A 26,865-nucleotide genomic window follows, 5' to 3' on the forward strand; every position below is an offset into this window, starting at 1 on the left:
TGAACCCCAGAACGCAGTCCCGTTTGCTGATGAGGGAACAGGCCCAGCAGGTCTGAGCTTACCCAGGGTTATAAAGTGCCAGGAAGGATCAGAGGGAGGTCTGGAAGGTAAGCCTCCTGACTCCGGGACCTGTGCTCTAGCCCCAAAGAACCCAGACCCTGTCCATCACCGCGGCTGGGCCCTGGGGTCCCCAGAAAGCTGAAGTACAGACCCTCATGGCCCCACGGGGCATTCGGGGACGAGAGTGCGGGTTCAAATTACGTTAGATTTTAAATTGGGCAATAATAAAGATGTTAATTAGTCTTGCTTTAGGCCCGCAAGGAAGAGGTGTGCAAACCTGATATTATAGTCACTTCAAGGACAGAACTGGACTTTATCACGAGAGTCTTACGTTACATGAGATCCTCGGGAACGCGGTCCTTGCATGAAATATGAAAGGCCTGGGTGCACCCTTGTCTGTGTCCTGAAAAGCCCCCTGTGATTTGCATGCCTGGGGCTGTCGCCAATCCCCCTGGGGACTACGGGGCATTTGACATTCTCTGATATCATCACTCACAATCTGGTTTATTCAGGCCAACAGACCTCCGATGTTTCAGGCGCTATAGTGGCTTCTCTTGTGGAAGCAGTGACTGGGAGGCCGCTGGGGGGGGCTTCTGGGTAACGGATATGTTCTGCTTCTCGGTCGGGACCCTGGTTGCATGGGTGGGTTCCATTGGTGAAACTGAGGAAAGCTGTGCACTTAGGACTTGTGCATCCCTCTGCTTGCAAGTTACCCTGGAATACAATGTTTCCGAAATCTGGTTTTTACCTATAACCACAATCCCCAAATCGACGGATCAGGGACCAGACGCACAGATCGGCGCTGGCAAATGCGTTCCAGAGAAATAGTGTTAGAACAGGAGAGCGAGGTGATAACACAGTGTGAAGAAAGCCAGATGAACCAAACCATGCGCTGACCGACCGGGCCCCTGATTTACAAGCCAGCCTCCTGCAAGACACCAGAGATGTAGTCCACACAAACTACAAAGCAACCAGAAAGGAAAACTCTGCCATGGTGGTGTTGTGTTTATGCCGAGAATTCACCACCCCTTACATTTATTCCTTTAATAATATCTATTTTGGGGTTCCTGGCTGGCTCAGTCCGTAGAGCACGTGACTCTTGATCTCAGGGTTCAAGCCCCACGTTGGGTACAGAGCCTGCTTTGAAAAAAAGAGAGTGGAACTTACTTAAATTACACAAGGTCTTCAGGGACATAGGGCCTCGCGTGTTAATTCTCTACTGCTGAGTAACTAAGGAGCACAGACTTGGGGGCTTAAAACAACACTCGTCTATTAGCTCACAGTCCCTCTGCGTCCTCTGCTCCCATCTCACACAGCTGAGATCAAGGTGCTGGCAGGACTGGCTTCATTAATGGAGGCAAAGGAGAACATGCCTCTAGCGTGTTCAGGTGGCTGACGGAACCCGGTTCCTTGCAGCTGTAGGACTGAGGTCCCCCTTCCTTGCTGGCTGTGAGCCAGGGGCTGGCCTCCTCCCCTGCGGGCCACCCACGCTCCTTGTCACGTGGCCCCTCCATCTTCAAAGTCACAAACAGCATGTGGAATCGTTCTCTTGCTTCAGGTCTGACTTCCTCTTTGCTTTTATTTATTTATTTATTTTTGGTAAAGATTTTATTTATGTATTTCAGAAAGAGAGAGAGTGAGCACAGGCATGAGCGGGGGAGGGACAGAAGGAGAAACAGACTCCCGGCTGAGCAGAGAACTCAACATGGGGCTCCATCCCAGGACCCTCGGTCGTGACCTGAGCCAAAGGCAGTTGCTTAACCGACTGCGCCCCCAGACGCCCTCCTCTACACCTAGAGAAGCGGGTCAGATTTCATCAGCAGTTATGAGCAAGCGACCGCGGGGAGAGGGTGACAGCAGCATGTAGGGGAGCAGGGGCTGCCCAGAGAGCCTTGGAGGTCGGGCTGCGGATCTGGGAACACCATTCGGGAGCCCCGTGGTCTCCCCGTGGGAAAGGTGAAGCCCAGGGGAGTCCCAAGATTCTCCGCTGGGAGTGTGGAAAGCAAACATTAGCACATTTATATGCCCTTGTACCCCTAGTCTTCAGACTTCCACTCGGCGATGACACGCATCCGTGACTTGTCGCAGCAGGGGGATCTCTTCGCAGGCTAGCAACTGAAGCATCTGGCCCAGAGTCTGGATAGAGCGGAGCCACTGGCTTGGCTCTGGGGTGGGTGACACAGGAGGCTGGAGGCCATAGGTCATCCTTGCCGCGGGGCCCCTCTCCTTCCACAACTTCGACCAGGGCTGCGGAACCTGCTGCCAGATGACTCAGTGGCCCCTTGGTGGAGGCTGTGGGCCTGGGCGGCCGAGCTTGCCATGCGGGCCTCCCCCATCTGGGCCTGGGCCTCCCGACAACGTGGCGGCTGCCCCCCACCCCCAGAGCAAGGGATTCGGGGGCCCACATCGGAAGCCACCCACCCCCAGAGCAAGGGATTCGGGAGCCCACGTTGGAAGCCACAGTTCCTTGCCCTTGGAGTTGAGGCTTCCTCTGTCATTTCCACTGTATCCCCGCCCCAACCCAGGCCAGCGCGGGGTGGGAAAGCAGTGCCCTAGGGCAGGAGTGCTGAGAGCTGACAATTCTTGGAGGCCATCCTGAAGGCTGGTGACGTGTCTGGAATTGGAAAGTGGGTGAATGTATCTTGGGGGACACGTGCTTGACAACATTTTACAAACGGGGCCCCTGAACAACCACGTTCCAGACGCTGGCTCCGGGCTCCGAGCCCCACGAATTGCAGGCATGGCAGATCCGTAAGTTCAACGGTGGCCTGGCCTTGGGGTGGGTGGCAGGTCTGAGGTGGGCTGCAGGGAGCTGGCCCCGGGAATCTGGGAGGCCGGAGGCCAGAGAGGGCAGATCCCAGGGGCAGGACTGGAGCAGAGGACAGGAGTGGGTCGCGTGATTGCTAATATGCGTGAGGAAGGGAATTGGCATGGGGGGGCATTGGTGCAGGTAAGGGGGGTCCAGAAGCTTGCTGGAGACAGGTCTGGTGTCCACAGAGGTGTCTAGGCTGGAGACACCGACAGAAGAGCCTTGAGGATGGCCCAGGTGTAGCCCAGCGATGAGGCGTGCCTGTGAGACGCAGTGGGAAGGAAGCAGCCGGGACAGTCCCTGCCATTGGAGGAGGCGGAAGGAAGATCCCAGCACCGCTGGACAGACAGGCTGATGAGTAGGGCTGAGCCCAAGTGCCAAGCTCAGACCGCCAGGGAGATGGGGGGAAGGGCCTCTGGGTGGCTGGGCTGAGTCAGGAGAAGCAAGTGCTTCTGGCAGGGGTGAGGCCCCGGAGAAGAGAAGGAAGGGCCCTGGAGGCTAGGGGAGCCCCAGGAATCAGGGCAGGGAAGCCCAGCAGCAGAATGTGGGCCGCTCTCAGATCTGAGCTCCATCGCCCTTATCTGGAGAGCGGGTTCAATGCCCGGCTCAGAGGGTTATTGCCAAGGTTAAGTGAGAGGCTGGGTGAAAGCACTTAGCACAGGGCCTGGGACACACTAGGTGCTCAGCACCTGCTAGCACAGCTAGCAATCTGGATCCTTCTTCTCATCACTAGAGCACAGCCTACAGAGTTGGGTCAGCCCCCCACCCCCACCCCACCCCGGGGCCTGTGAATGCCAGGAAGGGGGGAGTCTGGGGTCAGGAGAGCAGAGCACGCCCCTCCTCATCTCCCGGAGGGTGGTCAGCATCTCCCCTGGGATAGAACTGGGGGCCTGGCGTGTTCGCTGTGTGAAGGCGGCCCCTCCACTTCTGTGTAGAAGACCTGAGGGGTGAGACCCGTCACCTTCGCCCACCCCCACTCAGAACACTTGCAAATTTGGGATCAGCCTGCCTGGCTCTTGCCCCAGGTCCCCTAGGGTCTGGACTGCCACTCAACAGCGTTGGAATCCTGGGGGTAGGCCCCCCGGGGGGGGCGGGGTCTGCAAAGTCAGGCACCTGGAAAGCATCTTCAGGAGGTGACTGAGCTGGGGAGCCTGGGTGGCTCAGTGGGTTGAGCCTCTGTCTTCGATTCAGGTTGTGATCTCGGGGTCCTGGGATCGAGCCCCGCAAGGGGCTCTCTGCTTGGCAGGGAACCTGCTTCCTCCTCTCTCTCTGCCTACTTGTGATCTCTCTCTCTCTTTCTCTCTCTCTCTCTCTGTGAAATAAAATAAAATCTTAAAAAAAAAAAAGGCGACTGGGCTGATGAACAGAAGGTAGGGTGCTGACTTCTGATGTGGCTCCCCAAATCTAGAAGCTGAGCAGGGCCAGAGGGGAGGTGAAGCAGGAGAGGCTAAGGGAGTGCCTTGGGGTTGGGGGGTCAGTGCTGGGAGCTCCCACAAGGGAAAATGGTGCCCCTCATAGTCCCTGCTGCTGGGCTAGAGAGACCTTTCTCCGTCCTGGCTTCTCAGCATTGGACCAGCCAGGATTCTGGGACGCGGGACCTGCACTCCTCTTTCCCACTTTTATCTAGAGGCGTGCATTTAGAAAAAATTAAAACGCCCTGTTCCCCGGTTTTACTGAGTTGAGGAACAGACCAAGAGGCCAAGGGCAATCATGGGTAGCATTTCGTGGCAGGGGCGGGCTGTGCGCCGAGGACCTCACTGCACTGGGGACCAGGATGCCTCGAGGCAGTTACTGCTCCCAGTTGTGAGCTGAGAAGCAGAGCTCCCACAAGGTGCACTCTGACCTCCGGCCACAGGACCCACCACCGCGCCGCCTGACTGGCTCTCTAGCGCCTCCCGGAGCGCCCTCGCTGGGGCGCCCACCTGCCCCACTCCCACAGCTTTGCAAGGCTCTGTCCAACCCACAAAGGGCTCACGTCTCTGACCCCCTCCCCTCTGCCTCCTTCCCCCACTGCCTGCTCCAGTCCATGACCTCCTTCTGTCCTCCTGCATTCCCTGCTTCCTCCCACCTCGCCCTTCCTCACTCTCCAGCTGGCACACCAGTCACCCTGGGCTTCCTCACCCTGCAGGCTGCAACTCAAGTGGTGTTCCAAGGAGACGCCTCTTTGAGCACCCCGTCTACACCCGCAAAGATGCGCACCGTGCTGCCACTGTCTTTGCTTGCTGCGACCATCGTCATCCTCATGATCTGCATTCCTTCCCTTCCTGTGGTCCACGGTCCCCACTGCAAGGACCCCAGTGTCCCCGAGGGCCAGGACATCTCACTCGCAGCCTTTCCAACGCTGCTTGGCACCCAGGAAGAGCCAGGTAAGTATTTGTTGGAAGAAATAGATGGGGGAGTGAAGAAGGAGTCGGGATTTGAACCTTGGTCTGCTCAGGAATCTAGTGCGCCTATCCACGCAAACATACGGCCTCCTTAGCTGGCCGGGGAAGAGCTCTTTATAGATTTGGAAGAACACAAAACTGCCAAAGTGCTCCCCTCTGAGGAGTATATGGAATGAGATGGGGAGGGAACTTCTTTTTTTTTCACCATATGCATTTCTATATTTATTTGAATTTTTATAAGGTACATGTACTCCTTTCATAATCTAAAAAGTGATGCATGCAGAATTAGGAGATTCTACCCCTTCTCAGTGAACTCTCCTTAACCCCTTCAATCCAGATGCGTTACCTGGCACACACCTTCCTCAGCTGATTTCTCCCTCCGGCCGATAGCTGAGAACATCAGCACAGCCTCAAACCATCTGCTCCTACGCAGAACCAAGCTAAAAGAAGGGTTATTTGAGAAACATTCTTGGAAGCAGTGCTTCTGGGCCCAGCAAGACATCAGAGTCACCTGGGAGGTTTCCTGAAGTGCAGCCCCCATCCCTCCAGGGGCCTGCCCCCGGGACTCAGTGGGCTGGGTTCTTTCGTTTAGAGCCCTTCCCAGAAGTTCCTGTGGGGTGATCCCCCGAAAGAACCACCAGATTAAGTGACACCCCGCTAGAGATCTCTGCCGCATTCCTCGGATCAGCCCAGGCCCCAGGGTGGAATTTCGCATCCAACTCTTTAACAGCTTCTGCACTGTTCCGGGCTTAACCATCTTGACTCTAGTACCTGCCACCTCCCCCTTCTCCTCACCCTTCCCCGTTGGGGGCCCTGAGTCAGAGGGAGCCAGCAATGGCTCATCAATACTGCAGCTGAGGTCCTCCTGGCAGCGGCCTCTCGAACATGTGAACATCGGCAGAAGCAAAGCCAAGAACAGATGCCCCACGCAGCTGCCTCTGAGAAGCATCAGTGAGGCTCAGGGTCAGGAAAATCTGACTTCCTCAAAGAACCAGAGCTTTTTGCTCCTTTATAAGAAAGAACTAGGTAGCGGACCATTTCCCTTTTTGCCCTGTCTACCAGGAAGCTCAGAGATGGTATGTTCCCTCATACCTACTGCATCTGCTCTTTTTTTTTTTTTTTTTTTTTAATCTTTGGTCTCGTTCCATTCTCCTACCTGATTATTGGCAAAGCTGTTTTGAATCTTTCTACAGAGATGGAACATAAAGAAATCCAACAAATATTTACACTGCATTTCTCATCAACAAATCTGTTAACATCACTGCCAGAGCCGAGCTCTGTCCACAACTCTGTGAACCTGAACCAAGAAAGCTCCCTCCACATTTTCCTTTTGAGAACCTCACGCTGCCCCAGACGGCCCAGGGGAGTGATCAGGACTGGGCCAAGTTGCTTCAGGGACCCTGTGCCGGTCTTTCCAGGTCTGTCGGGGACTTTGGGCAGTGCCTCCAGCCCTTCCTAGGCCCATCCTTCACTACTGACTCAGAGTCCCTGGTTTCGGGGTCCCTCCAAGGCCCCTTTCAGGGCGCTCTCCCCTCTCTGGGCTGACGTGAAGAATGGTCTGACTCCCAGACCCGTCCCTACACTCCCACCCTGACTCCCTCCTCACCCACGTCCCAAATAACCAGGCCACACACCAGGTTTCAAGTATCTGTCTCTTCCTTTCACTCTCTCAAAAGAAAAAAATAAATAAATTGCAGAAGGCGGCAGCATTTCCAGTCTTCCCCTGGCTCCCAGATGCCCGACCCCCAACCCTTGCCCCCCACCCTCCCTCCCACGCTCCCACTCCCTAGAACCATCCCTCCCCGTTCCCAAAAAAAATAAAATAGAATAAAATAAAATAAAGTAAAATAAAAAGTAAATCCCAGGGAAAAAAAAAAAGCCACAGTTAGACCTTCCACTCATGCAAACCGGCAAAGAAAAAAGGTGGAGGGCACGTGGAAGGCAGGGGGCCCACAGGAGCGTCCCCCCACTTATCCCCCCAAAAAACCACCTTTGAGAAGAAAAAAAATGGGAAAAAATAAATGCTAAACCAAGGGACCTGGGGAGTTCTGATGGGGGCAGGGGGGCCCCAGGCCTTGCCTCAGGAGGGAGAGGAGGCCTGTAGCCCTGCATCCCTGCGTCGGGCTGCTCCTCAAGGGGGCCCTGACTTCTGGAATGTGTGTGGGAGAAGGTGGGGAGGGCAGGCGGCCCCCGCTGGGCTGTGTGTGCATTGGGGGAGGGCAGGGGCTCCGGTCCTCAGGAGCACAGGCTCGGGACCAGGAGCCTGGCTCCCCCCCCTCAGACCCCAGGTTCCCGGGGATCCGGAGCCCAGTTCTGGGGTGCGGGGATACATGCAGGGGAGTGTCCCCCCTCCAGGGCTGGATCCAGTTAGAAAGGAAATAAATAAGAAGGGATGGGAGGGAGGCTAGGGGGCGTGAAGGGCTTGGGCAATTCAGTCCAGACCAAAGGGCCCGCGGGAGGGAGGCGGGGCGAGTCCAGGCCACGACAGGGCCGGAGTCAGAGTCTCTCTCGGGCCGGGACCCAGATGTAGGGGCCTGAGAGGTCCTCGATGACACGCTTCACCTTGTGGTAGATCTCCTCAAAGCTGTCGCCCTCCACGATGGCTGGGGGCGGGGGAGGGGGGCAGGCAGTGAGGCCGGACACCGAGCAAGGGAGCAAGCCTCCCCGCCCAGAGGGGTCCCCTTCCCAGCGCCATGTGGCCGCAGCCTAACCTGAGAAGCACTCTGTGAACTCCTGCTCCAGCTTGGTGGCTCTGTCGAAGGCTTTGCGGGCTTGCTCCTCCGTGATGCGCTTATTGATTTCCCTGCGGACAGCCAGAAGCGGTGCCTGAGCGGCCGCCACCACCTCTTGCTACCATCCAGGGCCCCACGCGCACGGCTCTCTTCTCATCTGGAGCCCGCAGCCAGAGACACAGCTCCCGACGGCCCCTGGGGCCACAACGGCCACCCCCCCGGCCCCCCACGACCCATCCCCGCCTTGTGGGGCCGCTCCCGGGACCTCTCAGAGCCTCTTCCCTCCTGCCTTCAGCCTGGGGGAAGGCTCTCGGACCCCAGCTCCCCGGAAGACCCAAAGGCCGGCTCTGCCCACCAGGGGTCTGCCCTGGGGGCTGCTGGGAGCTGTAGTCCTGGCCAGGCCCAGGTGGGAGAGGAAGGGAAAGGCCTGGGTCTCCCTGCATGCTCTGGGCTCCAGCTCCCGGGGCAGTCCCCCTGGAGGGCTGCCAGAGCTGCTGTCCTGGGTGCGGAGGGAAGAGCTCAGCAGAGGCCCTCTGAGGCCCAGGGCCTCGGGTTGGGGGCTGAGGGGAGGCCCCCTGGGACCATACTCACAGCACATTCTCCAGGGAGCGGGGGCGGATGAAGATGGCGATAGGGTGCAGGTGGGCCGCCTGCAGCCGCCGCACGGCATTGGCCGAGACATCGAGGATGCAGTGCTTCCCCTGGGGGCGGGCAGGGTAGGCGGAGGGGGGCCGGCAGGGGGCGGGCAAGGACAGACAGAGGTGCCAGGACAGGACACAGGACATGGGACGTGGAAAGGTGGGGGATGGGAGGTTGGCCAAAGGGGCAGTGATGTGGATGTGAAAAGATAAGTGAGCAGGGAGTCAAGGGGGTAAGGGGTTATGAACAGACAGAGTGAAAGACAGAAAGAAAAAGGAAGGGACAGAGGGAGAGTGAAGGGAGAAGCCAGCACAGGAGGAGGGGGTTGGAGGGAACAAGGGAAGAGTGAGGGACAAGGCACAAGCCGGGGGGAGGGGTGGCAGAAGATGGGGCAGAGCAAGGCCAGAGGGGTGGCAGGGAGCAGGGTGGCGTGTGGAGGGCAGGGACATGAGAAAGTAAGGGGAAAGGAGAGAGGAAGTAGGATGGGATGGGCAGACAGGACAGACAGATGGAAGAAACAAGGAGAGACAGGTGGGAGGGAGGAGAGGCAGATGGAGAAAGGAGCCATGGAGGGACAGAGGGCAGGGTGAGGGGCAGTGGGGGGAAAAAGGAGGAGGCAGAGGAGCAGGAGAAGGGAGTGCAGACCCCGGGAACAGGCCAGGGCAAAGGGCCACAGGGGAGCAGGACAGAAGGAGGGACCAAGTTGGGGAGGCCAAGCCACCAAGGGCAAGGCCGGAGGGAGAGAGGCAAAATGGGGCAAGGAGGAGGGAAGGGGAGGAGAGGGGACAGATGGTGGCAAGGAGTTTGGGGTCAGGAAGCAAGCGAGGGAGGGAGGCAGGGGGAGCAGGCAGTCAGACAGAGTTGCCCAAGAGGAGAAGGAGGTGGAGGAGGGAGTGGAGACCCAGCGGGGAAAGAGACAGAGAAAGAGAGTTAGAGAGAGCTGAGGGGAGGCCATGGGGTAGGGAGAGGGGAGAAGGAGGAGGCTGGGTGCCCGCGGGTCCTACCTGCTCGGCCACCTCCCGCACGGACTGGACGCTCGTCCCGTAGAGATGGCTGTTGTACTGGCCGGCCTCGATGAATTTGTGCGCCTGGATGTCCTTCTCCATTTTCTCCCGGGAGGACACGAAGTGGTAGTCCCGGCCATCTATCTCATACTCCCGCTTGGGCCGCGTGGTATCTGCCAGGAAGTCACACACCCCCCAAAGATCTAACCATCCCTCCAGCCTCAAGCCTGCCAGCACCCACCACCACAGCACCAGCTTGGGGGCTGCTGGGGAGACCATGACTGCGGGATGGGGGAAGGCAGCACCACCGCCCCCAGCCCCCGCCGGCCCCCTGCCCGGGTCCCCGACCTGGAACGCGGCTGAGAAGCACTGCTGCTCTAAGAACCCTGCGTCCTCCTGCACCCCAACCTGTCCTCCTGCACCCCAACCTCCGCTGGCTGCTCAGCCAGAGGCCCCGCCCCACAGCCCCTGGGCCCCGCCCTCACCACCCTGCCCCGCCCTGGGGTCCGCCACACTCACGGGGTACACAGGATCCAAACTTGTCGGGGAACTCAGAGAGCAGGTCATCATTGGCTCGGTCCTTGGTGGGCCCAAGGATGATGATGGGGCGAGCGTAGTGCACTGAGGACAGAGAGCCAGCTGAGGCAGACTGCGGGGCAGGGAGCGGCGAAGGGCCAGGGCCAGAGACCGGGGACCAGGGCCGGGGCCGGGGCTGGGGCCTTACCTTCCATCTGCGTCACCGTCTCGTAGCTCAGAACGGAGTCTTCTCGACCTAGTGAGAAGCAGGGCATCTGGGAGGGGCTCTCAGACAGGGCACTCAGGGCCCCGTATCACCTTCCGGAGGATATGGAGAGCTCAGGGCTCCCTCACCCGGCTGGCCCAGCTGACCCTACCTACCCTGTGATCCAGAGCTGGAGCCCCAATCCTGTGAAGAGAGAGCAGGCCATGTGGTTGGTGGAATGCCCCCTGCCATGAAGCTCCCCCTCTCCTCCCTCCAAGCTTATTCCCCCCACCTACCTTGGCCTTTAACCTTGACCACTCCCGCCGTTCAACCCTGTGGGGGACATGGAGGATGGGAGGGTAGGGAGATGGCCAGCATGGGGCCCTGCTCCAAAGGCTCGCAGGAGGGACGGTACCCAGCAGACGGACCTCCAAGGAGTCAGAAGGCAGGCCCAGGCCCTCCCCACTGCCCCCCAAGCCCCACCCCAGGGGCCGCTGGGACCTGAGCTCCTGCAGCAGGAAGCCTACAGGCCCCAGGAGCCTCACCGCCGTTTGCTGGGGATGAAGCCGATGTCATCGGTCTCGCTGTCGGAGTGGACCCGCCGCGCCTGCCACCACTCCTCGTCGCTGGCGTCAATCACATGCAGCACGTCCCCGAAACGGAAGCTCAGGGCCTGGCTCAGGAAGCCACAGTCCTTGGTTTTGTCATAGTCAAACAGGGCCCTGGAGGGTGGGCAGCCAGTGGTCAGAGATGGGCGGAGGCCCCGGGCGCCCCGAGACCCTGCCAGAGCCCCCAGACCGAGGGCTCTGCATCAGAGCCCGGTGGCCGACAGCCCTCCCACCAGGGTCGCGGACTGCGGGGAACCCACGGTGTGTGGACCGCGGTCTGCAGCGCCGATGGAGAGGACAGCCACAGGGGTGAGAAAGAAAAAGACCAAATTCCGGCCAGGCCAAGGAAGGGAAGGACCACCAAGGCAGCCGCGGGACTGAAGAGGAGACAGTCTGGCACCCCCGGGAGCCAGTGCGGACCGAGCCAGGGAGCCCCTGAAGTCCAGCAGGGAGAGAATGGCCAAGCCAGACCCGCCTGGAGGCAGGAGCCGAGTGGACAGTTAGCGGCACGAGGAACACAGATTCAGCAAGACCACGGGGAGCCCAGTTTGGGACGTGCTGAATGTGAGGTGCCCGTGGGACATCCCAGGGGACATGTCCAGAAAGCAGATGGCCAGAAATGCAGGTCTGAACCTGCGGGAGAAGGTCAGACCAAAGTGGACAGTGCTGAGGACAGCTATAGCCTCGGCAGGGAGGGGGGGAGGCCGTGCGAGCCGTGGGACAGGAGCCCAGGGCGGGGAGGGCCAGGGGGCAAGGAGCCACGGTGCCCACGGTAGTCCACACAGCCTCAAGGCCCCTCTCCGCCAGCCAGTGACCTCTGCATCGCCGGACTGCGGAGGTTCCAGGCAGAGGGCCGGGGTGACCGGGCCAGAAGGCACGAGGGATACTCAGCATGGAGGAAGCCAGAGGCAGGCAGGGGTCGGGGGGGGAAGAGCGGAGAACCAGAAGGGGCAGAGTCCAGGGAAGCATCCGACCTGATGTAGAAACCCCGTTTGGGGTTGCTCCGCAGGGAGGCGGTCCCCGAGCCCAGGCTGCTGTTCATGAGCTGCTCCCGAAGATCGTGGATCTTGGCCTCGAATCGGCTGTACTCTGGGGAAGGACAAGAAGGTTCCTGAGCTCCGGCCCCGGCCCACTGCGGCCGAAGCGGCCGGCAGAGGGGATGCCGTTCCCAGGACCATCCTTGCCCACACGGTGGGGAGCTGCAGGCCTGTTACCTTCTGGTTTATACTGAGCGATGATGGTGACCGTCTGCCCCGCGTTCTTCAAGGCGATGGCCGCCTGCTCGTGGCTGGCACTGCGGAGGTCAACACCGTTCACCTAGGGAGAGGGGAGCGGCTGAGCGGCCACAGCTAGGGGCCTGGCTCCGGCCGAGGCGGGGAAGGGCACAGGGCCAGCCTTCCCTCACTGCCTTCCCTCACCGAGAGGATCTGGTCCCCCTTCCGCAGCTCCCCGCTGAGGTCCGCGGGACCGCCCGCCAGGATGAAGGAGATGAAGATGCCCTCGCCGTCCTCGCCGCCCACAATGTTAAAACCCAGGCCCGTGGAGCCCCGGTGGATGACGATCCGTCTCGGGTCCCGGGGCACGTCCTCCTCCCCAAGCAGGTCCTTGGCCACTGGGGAGTAGCGCCGAGGGGAAGTTGGGGTCATGGCCGTGGGGTAGTCGGTACCCAGGTAGCTGCTGTGACTGATCTCGTTGTCCAGGTGCTGGGAATAGGCTAGAAGAAGATGTGGGAGGAGGCGTGGGACCGAGCTTCGGGATGGGCAGCGCCCACCAGCCCACCTTCTCCCTCAGGAACCAGGGGAGCAGACTCAGAGGGAGGAGACAGGATTTCGCCAGGGCCCAGGCAGGGGGAAGGGGGCGTCCCATCCCAGCAATGCTGGGGGGCAGGAATTCACGGGGGCTGGTTCTCCCAGAGGGTCGTCTGTTTGAGGGTTACATGTCCTGGGAGTGCCCAGGGTGGTCAGGTCAAGGGGACCATGAATACCAGGCCTTGGGGGCTTTCTTTCAGGTTCTGTTTCTCAAATCTCTTAATCTATAAAATCCCTCTCTCTCTCTCTGTCCCTTTTTTTCCTTCTCTTGGCCATCATTGGTTGGGAAAACTAGGTCATTTGTCTAATAGAATTTCCCACTTTCTATTAGGCAGATTCTAATGGGGAAATCACGGCTGGCATCTTTGATGGTGTTAACATATGCCTGTTTCTCCTGTAAGCTGGTGATTTGTTCTAGAGACTTCGACAGACTCTAGTTCCATTTTTCTTGGCACAAACACTACGTAGGCAACGCGGTAGGAAAAAAACAGCTATGCGGCGGGAGGCACCACTATCTGGTCGTCTTAGGTGAGACTAACTGGCAAGTTCAAGGTGTGGCCAGCTGACCCCCTCATTATTATCTCCCCGGCAGCCTTTCACCCAGGAGCTTGAGTGGCCACTGAGGGCCACTGCCTGGTTCTGTTTTTTTGCTGGGGACAGCAAAATAGGATATTCTACTTTTTTTTTTTTTTTTTTCGGAGGAAGGAGCACTTATCAGGAGGAATTACGCTACAAAAAAGAACCTTCCCTGGGCCGCCTGGCTGGCTCAGTCAGCAGAGCATGCGACTCCTGATCTAGGGGTTGTCAGTTTGAGCCCCACATTGTGTGTAGAGCCTAGTAAAAAATAAATAAATAAAAATTTTAAAAATGGGACGTCTGGTGGCTCAGATGGTGAAGCATCTGCCTTTGGCTCATGTCACGATCTCCAGGGTCCTGGGATGGAGCCCCACACTGGGCTCCCTGCTCAGCAGGGAGCCTGCTTTTCTCTCTCTCTCCAATAAATAAAAATCTAAAAAATGATAGTAATAAAAATAAAAAGCATTTTGCCATTATCAACTGTTTGGTAATTCTGAGGTGTGGTTTGTCCGAGAAAGTGAGTAGACACGCTTCCCTCTCTCCCTGCATTTGCCAGATGTCCTAATGGAGGGGCCCCCAGCATGCTCCAAGGGTGCCCAATTACTCTCAAGCAACATTATAATCTCACAGACTTTCATATAGTGAATGAGTTCTGACTGACTCGCCAGTAGGAGCCCCTCCTGGGTCTTTAACCCAGCAATCTTGGCTATCTCCATTGCTTTCTAGGCCAAGACTGAGAACTGGCCCCTTCTCCAAGGAGCCTGGGTCCCTCTTGGTAGGATAACTACCATTCATCGCGTTAAGGAAAACATCTGTGTTCCTAGTTTACTACACTTTCATGTGAAAACCCAGAAGCTGAATTTGCTCCGTCTTTTCCCAGCGTCTAGCTGGAACAATTTTATGATGTTAGTCCTTCGATTATTGAATACAACGAATCGTATTAAAAAGTTTCCCAATACATGGGGTGCCTGGGTGGCTCAGTGGGTTAAAGCCTCTGCCTCCAGCTTGGGTCATGATCCCAGGGTCCTGATGGAGCCCTGCAGCATTAAGCTCTCTGCTCCGCGGTGAGCCTGCTTCCCTTCCTCTCTCTCTGCCTGCCTCTCTGCCTACTTGTGATCTCTGTCTGTCAAATAAATAAATAAAATCTTTAAAAAAAAAAAAAAGTTTCCCAATACAAAACCACCTTAAGTTTTTCTGGAACAAATCCCACTTTGAGACAATGTTATTCTCCCAACCTGCTGCTGTGTTTGGTCTATGACTGTGTCCCTAAAACTTCCACGTCTCTCTTCAGAAGGAACATGGGGCCTACGTTTTCCTTCTCTGATGTTACCTTTGTGACCATCTGAAATGCCCTCACCTGACGAAACGTGAACTTTCTTTATCTTTTTTCTTGCTCAGAAGGAACATAAGAATTATCTATTTCCTGAAAATTTGAAAAAAATGAGCCACAAAACTGTGTGGGCCTTGTGCCTCCTGGGGAAAAGACCACGGACGATCTTTTCTAGGTCCTCCAAGGTGACTGATCTTTCCATCTATGCTCCAACCACAGAACAGGAGAGAGAGTTTCTATCTGGCAGTCACCGGGATGTCCCAGGGGTCACTGGGATGGGCTGTGGGGAGCTGTGAGGGGTGGAGGGTGCTCACAGGTCGTGATGTCTGGGGGAGCGTAGCTGTCACTCAGGTAGGCGTTGCTGGGCTTGGCCACCTTCAGGTAGACCACATCATACGTGTTCTTCAGGGCTGCCACGGCGTCCTCGTGCATGACATCCTCCAGCCCCACGCTGTTGACCTGGGGCCAAGGACGGAGAGCTCAGACAGAGCCGGAAACACCCCTGAGATAGCCGCACAGTGAGAATGGTGGTGCGGAAGGTGGGGCCTGCCCAGGCGGGGAGGCGAGCCCCAGGTGCCGGCTGGCAGAGGGATGGAGGTCCTCACCGCTAGAATCTTGTCCCCGATCTGCAGCCTCCCGTCCTTGTGGGCGGCACCCCCTTCGATGATCTTCGTCACGTAGATGCTGTTATCTCCGGGGATATGCTGGTTCCCTACACCCCCTGCGATGCTGAAGCCAAGACCTGGGTGGCGGGCAGGGCAGAGGTGGGCGCTCCGGGCTGGGGGCTGGGGAGCAGGCCTGGGGGCGGGAGTTCTGGCTGGGGTGGGGGCGGGGAGATGAGCCTGGATTACTACCTTTAGGGCCTTTGATGAGCTTGATCTCCACGAGCTTCTCCGCCGGGGGCTTCCGGCGCATGACGTAGAGACGGACAATGGAGCCTGCCTCCTTAAGGGCCTCCACCGCGGCCGAGTGGGTCACCTCCCGCACATCCACTTCGTTTACGAACAAGATGCTGTCGTTGACCCTGAGGCGGCAAAGTGGGCCTGAGCCAGGGGCTTCGTGCTGCCCCAGCCTTCCCTTTCCAGGGAACTGGCACCCTAACCCCTGTATCCCCTCCCCACCTGAGACGGCCATCCTGGGCCGCAGCCCCGCCAGGAATGATCTTGGTGATGAAGATGGATGGGTCGTCTCCAATGTGCGGGTTGTCAGTGCCACCTGCGATGCTGAAGCCCAGACCTGAGTTGCCCTGGGCAGGACAAGGGGAGGAGCGTCAGCCCTCCGCCCTGCCCGCTCCAGGCAGGGTGACTGGGGGCAGGGGCACACACAGGGGTTGGGGAGCTGTGACCAGAGCAGGAAGGGACAAGGCTAAGAGCGTGGCACCCACAACACACAGGCACAGAGACAAACACCGACAGGGAAGCGGGGGGAGGGGACCTCGGAGCGGGGAGCCTGCTCACCCTTTCCAATGTGATCTCCTCGTATTCCATCTCCCCCTCTGTCCCGTTCACCTGCAACTCCAGCACGGACCAGAAACACAACAACAGTGAGACAGACATCCCTGCCTGAGAGCCGGCCCCCACCCTGCGCTGGCCTTCCCTCTCTCCCTCCTTCCTTCTGCAAGGGCCCCAAAATCTAAACAACTCACATATCCCGGGGCTTCTAGGGTGTCTGTGTTGACAATCACAGGAGGAGAATTGGCCTGTGAGGGGGAAGGAGATGACAAGCTGCCTGAGCCTTGGCTCAAGAGGAAGCCCGTCGTCCTTGGGGTGGGGGTGGGGTGGGGGTCCCCACCAGCCTGGCTACACCTTCAGCCTCTTAACCAGGCCAGCTCTCAAACCCCTCAAGGACCCAGCTCAGTCTCTACCACAGACACACACGCACCTGGGCAGGCACTCGCTGTGCCCAGCCCAGGCCCCCTGCACGTGGAAGGAGGTGTCTGGGAAAGCGGGAAGGGAGGGACAGCCAGCCAGATGGGGGAGCAGCAGATGGTAAAGAGTGGGGGGGGGGAGCAGGCAAAGGGGGGAGCTTCTCACCGGATGTAACACCTCAGGCTGCCACTGCCTTATGTGCTACACACACCCCAGTGCTTCCATGTCCACCGGGTCCTGCCCCCCCACCGCCGCTCCGGGCCCCCCCCCCAGTCCCTGTCGGCCTAGATACACCCAGAAACCTTGAGAACCCTCCCTCGGATCTGCCCCTCACCTTCACACACATCTGCCCTAAACCCTGGGTGCCCGAAATCCGGGGTTCCCCTGGCTGCAGGCCCCTCTCTCCCTCTCCCCCACCCGCCAGCCAATCCGCCCCTTCCTCTGAGGACTCTGTTGCCTAGCAACGGTATCTAAGCCCAGCCAAGGCCTGGGGAGACCCACCTCCAGAAGGCCCTGTCGCCAGGACAACGGGAGGGGGGAGATGGGCGTGGCCTAGGGGCGACCAGAGTCCCCAGGGCAGAAGGGATCCACTAGCCCCGCCTCTCCTGCCCTGGGCCCCGCCCCCCGGGAGCCCGGCCAGAGCAGTCCGGGCTGAGGTTTGTGGGCGCAGTGCATCCTGAACAGCCCCTTCGGCCCTCCGGTACGCCCCTCACCCTACGCAGAGTGCACCGCACGTCAGGAAGGGGGAGTGGTGAGAGACATCCGGGTCCTATCTCTCAGCTACCCCCCCCCAACCCCGCTTCATTCAGGAAAGGGTTAAAATGGGGCGTGCCCCGGTCCTGACGTCAGTCGCCTCCACAACGCAGCAGGGTCTCTAGGCTCTGGGGCGGGGCCAGCTTCGGCCGGTCCTAGGGGCTTCCCCAATTGCCAGGGCAACCGTAGCCCCGTCTCCATGGCAATGGGGGAGGCGGCCAAGTGCTTCCTTCCGGGGTCCCCAACCTGTCTCCTCCTTAAACCAATATTTATTTGGAGCCTACCAAGCGCAAGGCGCTCGTCCCGGATTCCCCAGACTCTTCCATCCTCCCCTCCTCTCTCCCACCGCGATTTCTCAACACCACACACTGCTTCTCAAGCTCCGTCACAGATCTCATTTCGTACCCCTCCATCTACTAACGCCACCAACCTCCGACCCTTCCAATCTCAGCAAACGCTGTTATCCAACCAATGGCCACTGACTGCCAAATCTCATTCCACACGGCCGTTCTCCATCCCACAGCCCGTCCTCAATCCCCCGCCCATCACTAGCCCAGAGCCTCCTTCCCCAGAAGCCTCCTCCTCAGCTACCTTCATCTGCCTCCCACCCCTCTCTCTACAGCATCCCACACCCTCTATCTGTATCCCTGTCCCACCCTGCAGTTTCCACCTTCCAAAGCAGCCCTTGTCCTCTGCCCACTTTCAGTCCCTATCCCCGCTCCAGCCCCATTCCCCCTCAGTGTCCATCCTAAGTTCTGACTCCCTGGAGAGATAAGCACCACTCTCCCTCATCCCAGCTTCAAACCCTCCAGACTGTCCCCAAATCATGGTCCTTCGTTCTCAACTCCCTCTGCAAACCAAGGCTTCTCCTGTCCCCCAGCTCAGGCCTGGTCCCCAGAAGATACCCAGCTGGCTCAGGGCCTCCAGTCGCTTCCCTTGCTTCCTGAGTCCTGATCCCAACACCCACTAGCCTGAGCCCACTACCACCTGGCACACCTCCCTCTCCTAGCCCCTCCCCAGGGACGTCATGGTCCCATCCACCAAAGAGCATGTCCGGTTGGCCTTCCTTGACTCCCTGGCTCACAGCACATTCCATGCTGTCTTCTCTCCTCCAGGGCCTTCCTTCTGGTCCCTTCCATCAGCTCCTTCTGGGCCCTGACTTCATAGCCTTGCCCTGTCCAACCCCTGCCCCCAAGGCCTCTGACCCTTTCATGGTCTCCCCATTCTGCTCCAGGCCACAGAATGGTTTCCCTTCCCTCAGAACTCCTCCTCATCCCAGAACCTTCAGCCGCCCCCTCCCTGCCTCCTCATTCCCAGGCTCAGAAAACCTCCTCTGGGTCTCCTCTGGTGAAATGTCAGCAGCCTCCCCCTCCCCCGGGCATCCCACAGGATTCTGGAATCCCACTCCTGCCCCCATAGCCCACCTGGTGTTTCCCTTCCTCCCCATCCTGTGCCCCCAAGGGAGGAGACTGAAGGGGAAGCAGCAGCAGAGTGAGCTGGAGAAGGGAAGGTCCCAGAAACAGGGTCTCCCCAGGGACCAGAGAGGGAAAACATAATGTGAGCATAGGGGAGGAGGAGATGGGGAAGGAAACAGGTGGTGGCGAGCAATAACGGGGGACAGGAGGGACCCGGGGGGACAGGAGGGACCCGGGGGGACAGGAGGGACCGGAAGAGGAAAAGCCCGGTGGAGGAAGGATGAGAGAGAGGGGTGGCTGGGACGGGGAGAAGGACCAGGGAAGGGCAACTGGGAGAGGGAGAGCTGGCAGCCTGAGCAGGAGGACTGAGCAGCGCGGAGGGCCTGAGCTGGGGCTCGGGGAGGGAGCAGGAGAGTGCGTGGGAGGAAGAGAGAGAAAGCATCCAGAAGCAGCAGCCAGCGGGAGGGAAAGGCAGGGAGGAGGGGAGCAGAGGCTAGGGCCGGACCGAAGCAGAAAGGCCCCACGACTGGGAGCCTCCGACCAGACAGATGGAAAGGGCTGTAGACTCGGGGACACGGTGAGCTAGGCCCAGAAGCCGGAAGTGGGGGGAGGAGGCGGACGAGGGACTAGAGCAAATGAGGGCAGCAGAAGCTGGGAACAGAGCTCAGGCCGCAGAAAACGGAAATGGAGATGAGGGTGTGAAGGAATGCAGAGGGCCTGGGGTGGGGGGCATCCTGGGGGCGCACCCATCTCGGCACACGCATGCGTGCACACACTCAGGCACACATACCCTGGCTGTAAGCTCTATGCCCACTCCCACTGGTCTGGCCTCTGTTTCTCCTGGGTGGGAACGAGGTGTCTCCGGGGGGACCCCCCCAAGGGCCCCCTCCCCAGGCCCCAGGAGCCCAAGCCCCAGGCGCCCCATCCCAGCCTCCTCCCAGCTACAGCTCTCGCCCTACCGGCCCTTGGGGGTGGCTGGCGCTCCGAGGCTCCGAGGGCCGCACTGGGGAGGAGGCCGCCTGAGTCTCCTACCTTGAGGGGAGTGAGGTGGGCGTGGCCCACGACCCCGTGGACGGCCTCGAGGTGGGACAAGTTCCTCTCCGCCACGTGCATCAGCTCGGGGGCGTTTACCTGGTTGGGGAGGTGGGCCGGGCTGTGCTCCAGAGGGGGCGTGTCTTCATCTTGGTAGCGGTATTTCTGGGGATGGGGACGGAGGAGTCACGGGGGAGGGCCCAGGACCTCTGGCTCCAGGCTGCCCGTCCAGCCGCCGCCTCTGCCCTCACCCCCGCCAGTGCAGTGCGGAAGGCCCCAGGGCCTGACCAGTTCCTCCCCCTCCCTCTCCTCCAGCCCCATTGGCTCCCCACTCTCCACCCTCCCCCAGCCCCTCTCCCGCTAGGCCACCACCGCTCTCCTCCGTGGGCCCCAAATCCCAGTCCCTCTCCCCAACGGCCCCCCTGCACATCCCCCATGTCCCCCCCACTGCCCGCCCCACCTTCCTCCTGGCACACCCCTCTTCCAGGCCTCCTTTTCTCCAGCCCCACCCAGGCCTTCAGGTTCAGCGGGGCCTCTGACACTCTGTATCCCCCCATTACAACACCCATCCCCAACTTCTCAGCTTCCCGAGACATCTTCACCCCACTCTTCCCATCTGTAAGCTCCCTTCTCCATACTCAAGCTCCAGCACCCTCCCCCCTACCCCATCTCACTCCCACCCCACCCTCCAGGCCTCAGTCTCCCCACTGCAGCCTCTACCCCAGGAGTGACTGGCTCTCCAGCACTGGCGGGCCAGAGGCAGGGACTGCAGTCAGGCCCTTGGACTAGCAGGTACTTGGCATCAGCCCCTCAGGCAGGACAAAGCTAAACTCATCCAGCTCATCTTCCACTGGCCCCACTGGTTCCCAAGTAGTCCGCAAAGGGGCCCCCAGGCGTCTGGCCCCATCCCTACAAAGGCCCACAATCCAGCCAGCTAGTTAATCGGATACACTAGAAGGGGATGGAAAAGGCAGGGGGAGGAACGGAGGTAGTAGGGCTCAGGAGGGAGGCAGGGATGGGTGTCGTTCCAGATTGGCTGACTGGGAAATGGGGTAGAGCACTGAGTCTCAGAATCCATTCCTAGTCTCCCTCTGGCTTTTAGGGGTGCGAGACTCAACATGACCCCTGACTCCCTTCCCAACTAACCACCAGTCATCTCATCTGACTCCCACGCTAGCTTAACAAGGATGCCAGTAAATGAGATTAACTGGGGCCCAGAGAGAGAGGAAAAGGACAGCCGGATACAGCAGCGAAGGGCGGCAACCCTGCCTGGGTCTTCCCACACCGGCCTTGGTCCTCACACTATCCCCCTCCTCAAGAGCCAGCCCCCACAGAAGCAGACCCTCCCGAAACTCCAAGCTCAGGGAAGGAGGGGGAGGGTACCACAGGCAGGGCTCCCCCAGAGGAGGGAGAAGACAGAAGACACCCCCCTACACACACACACACACACACATACCCCACCGGACACACAAGTAAAAGAAGGCAGAAATCCCCTCTCAAGAAAACGTCTGAAAAGCTGAGCACCCCAGCCCTGAGAGGCAACAGTTACAAGATCCAACTAGAGGAAGCTTATCAAGGTCAATGCCTGATGCTCAAGCAAGATTCTGAAAATGAAAATTCGGAGGATGTAACCCAAGTTCAACCATAGCTGGGGGCCGGGGGGCGCAGCAGAACAGGTTTGGGACTTGCAGCCAGCCACAAGAAGGCTCGCCCACCCAGGACAGAGAGGTGAGAGACGAGAAGTTCCCCTAAGAAGGAAAACAGGGGCTCATCAGGATACACTCCGTTTTCTGGGCCACAGACTTGGAAAGAGAATCCTGAGCTCCAGATTTCAAGACCAGCCTTTGGGCGCAAAAAGTAGAGAAGGAGGAAAAGTGAAGGGGCAGGGAGAGTAAACTGAAAAGCGCCCCCCACCCACCCAGAGGCTGGGCCATCTTGGATAACAGAAACCCACGACCTGAAGGAGGGTGTTCACTGCACACCCTGAAATGGTGATCTGCAGCCTGGATGGTGCCCCAGAACTGAGGGTCCAGGGGAAAGGGGAGGAAGAAGCTCCCCTCTGTACTTCCCAGGAGTCCCATAACCTTCCTGGTCCTGGGGGAGGGGGGCAGCTTCTAGTTTCTCCAAGTCTGGGGAGGGTTCAAACCCCCTGCCCTTCCACTTTCAGCCCACCTCACAGAGAAAAATCCCTGAATCTGATGAAGAAATGTCAGGGTGCACATATAGCACATGGGATCGCAAAAATTCATTGTTTATTCTAGAGAAGAAAATGAAGGTAAAATTTTATCCCAGTGAGACTGCAGACACCTCTCCCTGCCCCCAACCCAGTGGGGGTGGGGGACTGTCTAGGACTGGGGAGGAGACTCCCCTGCATTAGAAGACAATGTGAGGGAAATGGGGTACAGGTTCCAGAATGTGGCTGAAGGAGGTTAGGGCCCAAGTTCAGTCCTGGGACATTTTCAGATAACTGTACATGTAGTAAGGGTTGGGAGGGCGGGGAGGAAACGTCTGGAGCGGTGGGGGGAGGGTAATTGCAAACTGGGAACTGGGAGGGGGGGATCCGGGTCAGCACCCCTCTGTCCCAGATTAAGGACCACTGAAGCAGGACAGGCAGGAAAGGAGGGTCCCCTCTTAAACCCTACTGGGACTCAGCTCAGATGCCATTGGGACCAAGTCTGAACCCCCAATACGTTAGGGCATAGGCAAGTAAAAGGCCTGGGGATCGCTGCTGTTCCTTCCCCCTTGGTCCTCTTATCACTGGAGCCCCAGCTGTACAGAATGACCTGGAACCGGGGCTTGCACCCCCAAAATAGAGGGGTGTCAGTGAAAGCGGGGATGTGGATAAGAGGGGCGACCCGCTGCGCCTGTCCGCGAGACACTGCAACCCAGAGACCCCGCGCCAAGCAGAAGGAAGAGCGACAGCACTTGAAGCTTGCACCCTGAGATTTGGGGGGTCCGGGAAGAGGGGAGCGGGGCCGGAGCCCGTACCGCGGCACGTACCACGCAGAGACACATGGAGGCGAATCTGTTCCGAGACGACATGGAGAAGGGGAGGGGGACTTAGGGGAGGGGGCGGGTGGGAGAGCAAGGGTCCCAGGGCTGGGGAGGGGGAGGGGCAGAGGGGCGGGGGCTGCGGCGGACGCGGCGACTGGAGGCTGCGGCCGGAGGGGGGGGGGGACGGCGCCTGCGCAGTGCGGGAGAGCGTCACGATGGGAGCGAGGGGGTGAGGGGAGACCCTCTTAGCCATCAACTTCCCAGGTTCCAGCTGTTTCTCTGTGGACTTCGCCTTCCACAGGACACGCCTATTCCGACCCCTCTACGGACTGACCAGTTTACAGATAACAGTTCTCACCTAATTCCTGCCCCGGAAATCACCAGGCCCCTAACGACTCCCAAACCTCCCCGGTCACTCATCTCCAGCCGACTCCGATGTGCGGGAAAGCAGCAGCACTTCTGCCTCACTGCAGAGGGACCCCCGGATGATGGAAAATGCCACCCACAAGCCCCTCCCCGCTACTTCCCCAAACAGGGTTATTAATGTGAACAGCATCCCCCCGGATGCCAAGACATCTATTCTAACCTGTAGCCCAGCCCCACCTGCTAGCCAGGTGATGTTCTTCAAACGTTTACGGACCACCGGTGCTGGTCGTCCTCTCGAATGTAACTGCCCTTTAAATCCTCCCTTTCAAAATCATATCCCCTAATCCGCCCACAGAGACCTTGAAATTAGTGCAAATATTACTCCTGCTCTAACGCAAACATCCAAATAAACAGTCTTCAGACGCGTTTGGGGTCCCTGTGCAAATAAATCCCTGCACATAATGAGATACTCCTGATTTTCCAGTATGCCCGCCCAGGGTACCACCGGAGGGGCCCCTGGCTGGCTCAGTGGAAAGAGCTTTTAACTTTTGATCTCGCAGAGTCGTGAGTTCGAGCCCCACGTTGGGAGTAGAGAGTACATAAATAAGTAAATAAACTTAAAGAAAAACTTAAAATTATCTATATCTATATGTATCTCACCAACCATCAACTTCTGGGAGTCCTTAATGTATCTTAAAGCTTGACCCTCCACATTCAATTGCACTCTCTTCAATTTATTCCTATTTAAATTAGGAAATAATTCCCTATCCCTTTCCTTCACTTCTCAAGTTCATACAGTACTCCTCTTCCTTTCTGGCTGCCCTTCCCACATCTCAACATCACCTTCATGATTCTGAATTCCATCTTTGTTAGGAGATTGCTCCCAAATATATCTATCTCCCCCACCTCCAAGCCTCAAAAAACATTCACCCAAAGATTTGGCCTGCAATTGGCAGTGACCCACAAATCTTCCGGAAGACCTCAAAACGACTGCCTCTGAGGTTTGCATTTTCCCGCAAACGACTAACCCTGAAAGCAACTCTTCCAAATGTTCTTCCATTAAACGCCCACCTTCCCGGCTTTTAGAGCCCAGCGAGCAGTCTCCTCAAATTTGTTCCTCGGGCTTCTTTATAATGCCCACACAGGACAGAGAGGATGGACTCAGAGGCCCCAGAACCTCGTCTATGTCCCTCCCTTCCCGTTGATCGGAATTTGCTGGGTGCGCCCCCAAGATGACCCCCAGCGCCCTAGTTTCATGTCTGGCTGGAATGCTCGCATCCCTCGGAGGTTGCCCAAGCAGAAAGGAGCCAACTTGAAATTCCTTCTAGAATAGAAAATGCACAGGCCCCGGTTCTCCACCAGCGGGCGCTGTGGCCCCTGAGACCCTCCCCCTTCCCCCATTTCCTTTTTCCCTCCATTTTCCGTTTCCCTGTTGCCTGGCAACGCAGCAATCAAGGACTTTGCTGTCGCCTAGCAACCGTCTCCCTGGAACATTGAGCTGAGGTAGGAGGTTGTGTTCTGATGAAATCTGAACAGGCCTCCATCTTAGGAAGACTGAGACGTCAGACCGCCCAGCCCTCGGATTCTCCTTCCCAAAGACCCCCCGCACCCCACAGTTCCTTAGACAACAGGCCCCTCAAACCCCGTCTCCTGTCGGCACATGGGACCACGCCACGCCCCTGCCGGGTCAGCCCCGCCCTCACTTCGGTCAGGTTACCCCGCACTCAGGCCCCGCCCCTTCCCAAGGGTTGCTGCCCGCCTCCCTCGACAGAGTAAGCCAGGCCCCGCCCACCTCCCCCCCTTCCAGGAGACCACGCCTCCGTCCACTTCCCGCCCATTCGCTCCCCCGGCCTCGCCCACACTGCCCCTCCGCCACGCCCCTGTCCGCCAATGAATGAGGCCGTTGGCCACCCTGCCCCGCCCCCGGCATCCCGGCCGGGCCCAATGAGGACCACCCGGAGGGTTTAACCGCTTCGCCTCCGGGGCTCGGGCCCAAAGCCCCCGGTCTTTCCCTGCTCTCCCCCCTCACCCCCCCGTTCTGCTCCACCCTCCGACACCCGCGCCCGGCCCTCAAGTCCGCCACGCAACTTCAGTCGTCGCCGGTTGCCATGGCAACGGCGGCAGCAGCGCTGGGAGAAGGGGGAGGGACGGGGGCGGAGTGGGAGCTAGAGGTTCTCCGAGACCAACGCCGGCAAAGACCCCGGCGCGGAGTAAGACGAGGCGATCGCTAGGCAGGCGGGAGCACGACGCGCGGGTCCTGGCGCGGGCCCTCCATAAATGTTCCCTAAATTACTGCGGCAGGAATCTAAATATAGGCGATGAAAGATGGAGGACTCCCAGACGGGGCTGGGAAGCCTAAGACCGCAAAGCCTGGGTACCCCCGACCCCACCCAGCACGTTGGGCGCGGGGGGCGCTGCGGGGCGGGGGGGATGGGGAAGCAAGTGCCTCGTGCCCCCTGCTGGCTCCTCCCGGGCTACCCTCCGCTGCCCTGGATACAGGGGGACCACAACTCCCAACAGCCCCACGGACAACAGGCCCCTTACACCGAGGACTCTTGTGCCTCAAGGCCTTATGGGAGTTGGAGTCCCCGTCATCCCGAGACTGACAAGTTTTCCGGCCAAGGAATGTGGCAAGCCTGGGTCTCCTCCACGCCTCTGTAAAACCCCAAAGGCATGACTGATCCTCTCTGTGCAAGGCTCCTTCCCTCGGGGATGCTCGCCGTGGGCTCCATCGAAGAAGCAGGAGTCTGGATGGGAGTAGAATAAGCTCCCCCTCCCAGAAGAGCCTGCCAGCCAAGCAAGCCCCTCACCCTCGCTCGCGATCGCGTGTGCGTTCACATGTTGGAAGCAGAGCCCACACATTCCAACGGGCTTTCTGGGTACACCTGAGCAGAGGGGACCACAGCCAGGGAACCTAAGGCTGAGGGGCAGGCTTAGGGCAGGAGACCGGAGAAGCAAAGGACCAGACAGACATTAAGGAGACCAGGCCCGAGTAAGGGAGGCACGAAAAATCCACTGACACTCCAGGGAACAGGGGAAGCAGGAGCCTGGGGAGAAAGCCTGGAGCCACAGAACTGGGGGGGGTTGGGGACAAGCAAGTAGCCCGAGAGGGCGTGGGGACTCGGGACCCAAAGGTCCTAGGGCTCCAGTCTCTCGCATCCATTGCTCACACGTGCACGATGCATGTGTACACACATGTGTGAGTTTGTGGCAGGGAACATGTGTGTCCTCAGCTCCCTCCCCTGAGAAGCTGCAGTTCCCACTAAATATAACCCCCTCCCCAGCCTGTGACTCACCCGGACCCCGCCTCCCCGGCCCCCACTTCCTGTCCCACCCCCCAACCCCCAGCTGCCTGCCACCCGCCCAGGCCTCCCTCCACACACCAGGCATCCAGCTTGCCAGTCCCAGAGTCTCACAGCCAAGACCTAGGTATTCTGCACCCCACCAGAAGCTCGCCTGTGCTCCCCATCCAAGATCTGCCCTTTCCAGGCTCCAGCCACAGGGACACCCTCGTCCAGTCCTCCGCCGCTTGCTGCCAGCTCTGCCCTCCTCCAACTCCTTTTCACCCTGGTAACCTGAAATCCAGGTGTCCTCCCCCACCTTGATCCCCTGTGTCAGGGGTAAGAGGAACATTCCCCTCCATCTTCTCCCTCTTCTCCTCTTCCCCTTCTCCTCTTCTCCTATTCCCCCTCTTCTCCTTTTTCCTCAACAAGGGGTGGATACAGTGTGGGAGGAGATGGGGACAGTGAGCACCTGCCTGGGCCAC

At 59.0% G+C, this 26,865-nt stretch overlaps 1 protein-coding gene and 1 long non-coding RNA gene across 11 annotated transcripts in view; one reads left to right on the forward strand and one right to left on the reverse strand.

Moving 5' to 3' along the window:
* Positions 1-6,954, forward strand: LOC122906686. 3 transcript variants are annotated; one of them, XR_006384590.1, is made up of 3 exons: positions 1-107; positions 4,998-5,235; positions 6,447-6,954. It is a non-coding gene; the product is annotated as an uncharacterized LOC122906686 (long non-coding RNA). The 3 variants fall into 3 exon arrangements; XR_006384591.1 differs by lacking the exon at positions 6,447-6,954 and adding an exon at positions 5,563-5,936; XR_006384589.1 differs by lacking the exon at positions 6,447-6,954 and adding an exon at positions 5,591-5,936.
* DLG4 (discs large MAGUK scaffold protein 4) overlaps positions 6,892-26,865 on the reverse strand; it is a 22,484-nt gene continuing 2,510 nt past the window's right edge. For 2 of the 8 annotated variants that reach the window (XM_044248939.1, XM_044248944.1), the window contains 19 exons: positions 19,839-19,904; positions 16,317-16,370; positions 16,129-16,179; positions 15,793-15,917; positions 15,526-15,695; positions 15,277-15,413; positions 14,986-15,130; positions 12,376-12,671; positions 12,172-12,274; positions 11,932-12,046; positions 10,895-11,071; positions 10,646-10,682; positions 10,526-10,553; positions 10,353-10,400; positions 10,148-10,249; positions 9,629-9,801; positions 8,577-8,686; positions 7,965-8,056; positions 6,892-7,856 (listed from right to left, as the gene is read on the reverse strand). In XM_044248939.1, coding sequence (XP_044104874.1) covers positions 7,750-7,856; positions 7,965-8,056; positions 8,577-8,686; positions 9,629-9,801; positions 10,148-10,249; positions 10,353-10,400; positions 10,526-10,553; positions 10,646-10,682; positions 10,895-11,071; positions 11,932-12,046; positions 12,172-12,274; positions 12,376-12,671; positions 14,986-15,130; positions 15,277-15,413; positions 15,526-15,695; positions 15,793-15,917; positions 16,129-16,179; positions 16,317-16,370; positions 19,839-19,904 — 2,136 coding nt within the window. In that variant the 3' untranslated portion in view covers positions 6,892-7,749. Of the gene's footprint in view, positions 7,857-7,964; positions 8,057-8,576; positions 8,687-9,628; positions 9,802-10,147; positions 10,250-10,352; positions 10,401-10,525; positions 10,554-10,645; positions 10,683-10,894; positions 11,072-11,931; positions 12,047-12,171; positions 12,275-12,375; positions 12,672-14,985; positions 15,131-15,276; positions 15,414-15,525; positions 15,696-15,792; positions 15,918-16,128; positions 16,189-16,316; positions 16,371-19,739; positions 19,905-26,699; positions 26,783-26,865 lie in introns of those variants that run through there. The other 6 variants (XM_044248938.1, XM_044248943.1, XM_044248937.1 and 3 more) reach the window with 4 other exon arrangements.

Source organism: Neovison vison, chromosome 5 (genome assembly GCF_020171115.1).
Source record: "Neovison vison isolate M4711 chromosome 5, ASM_NN_V1, whole genome shotgun sequence".
Classification (NCBI taxonomy): domain Eukaryota; kingdom Metazoa; phylum Chordata; class Mammalia; order Carnivora; family Mustelidae; genus Neogale; species Neogale vison.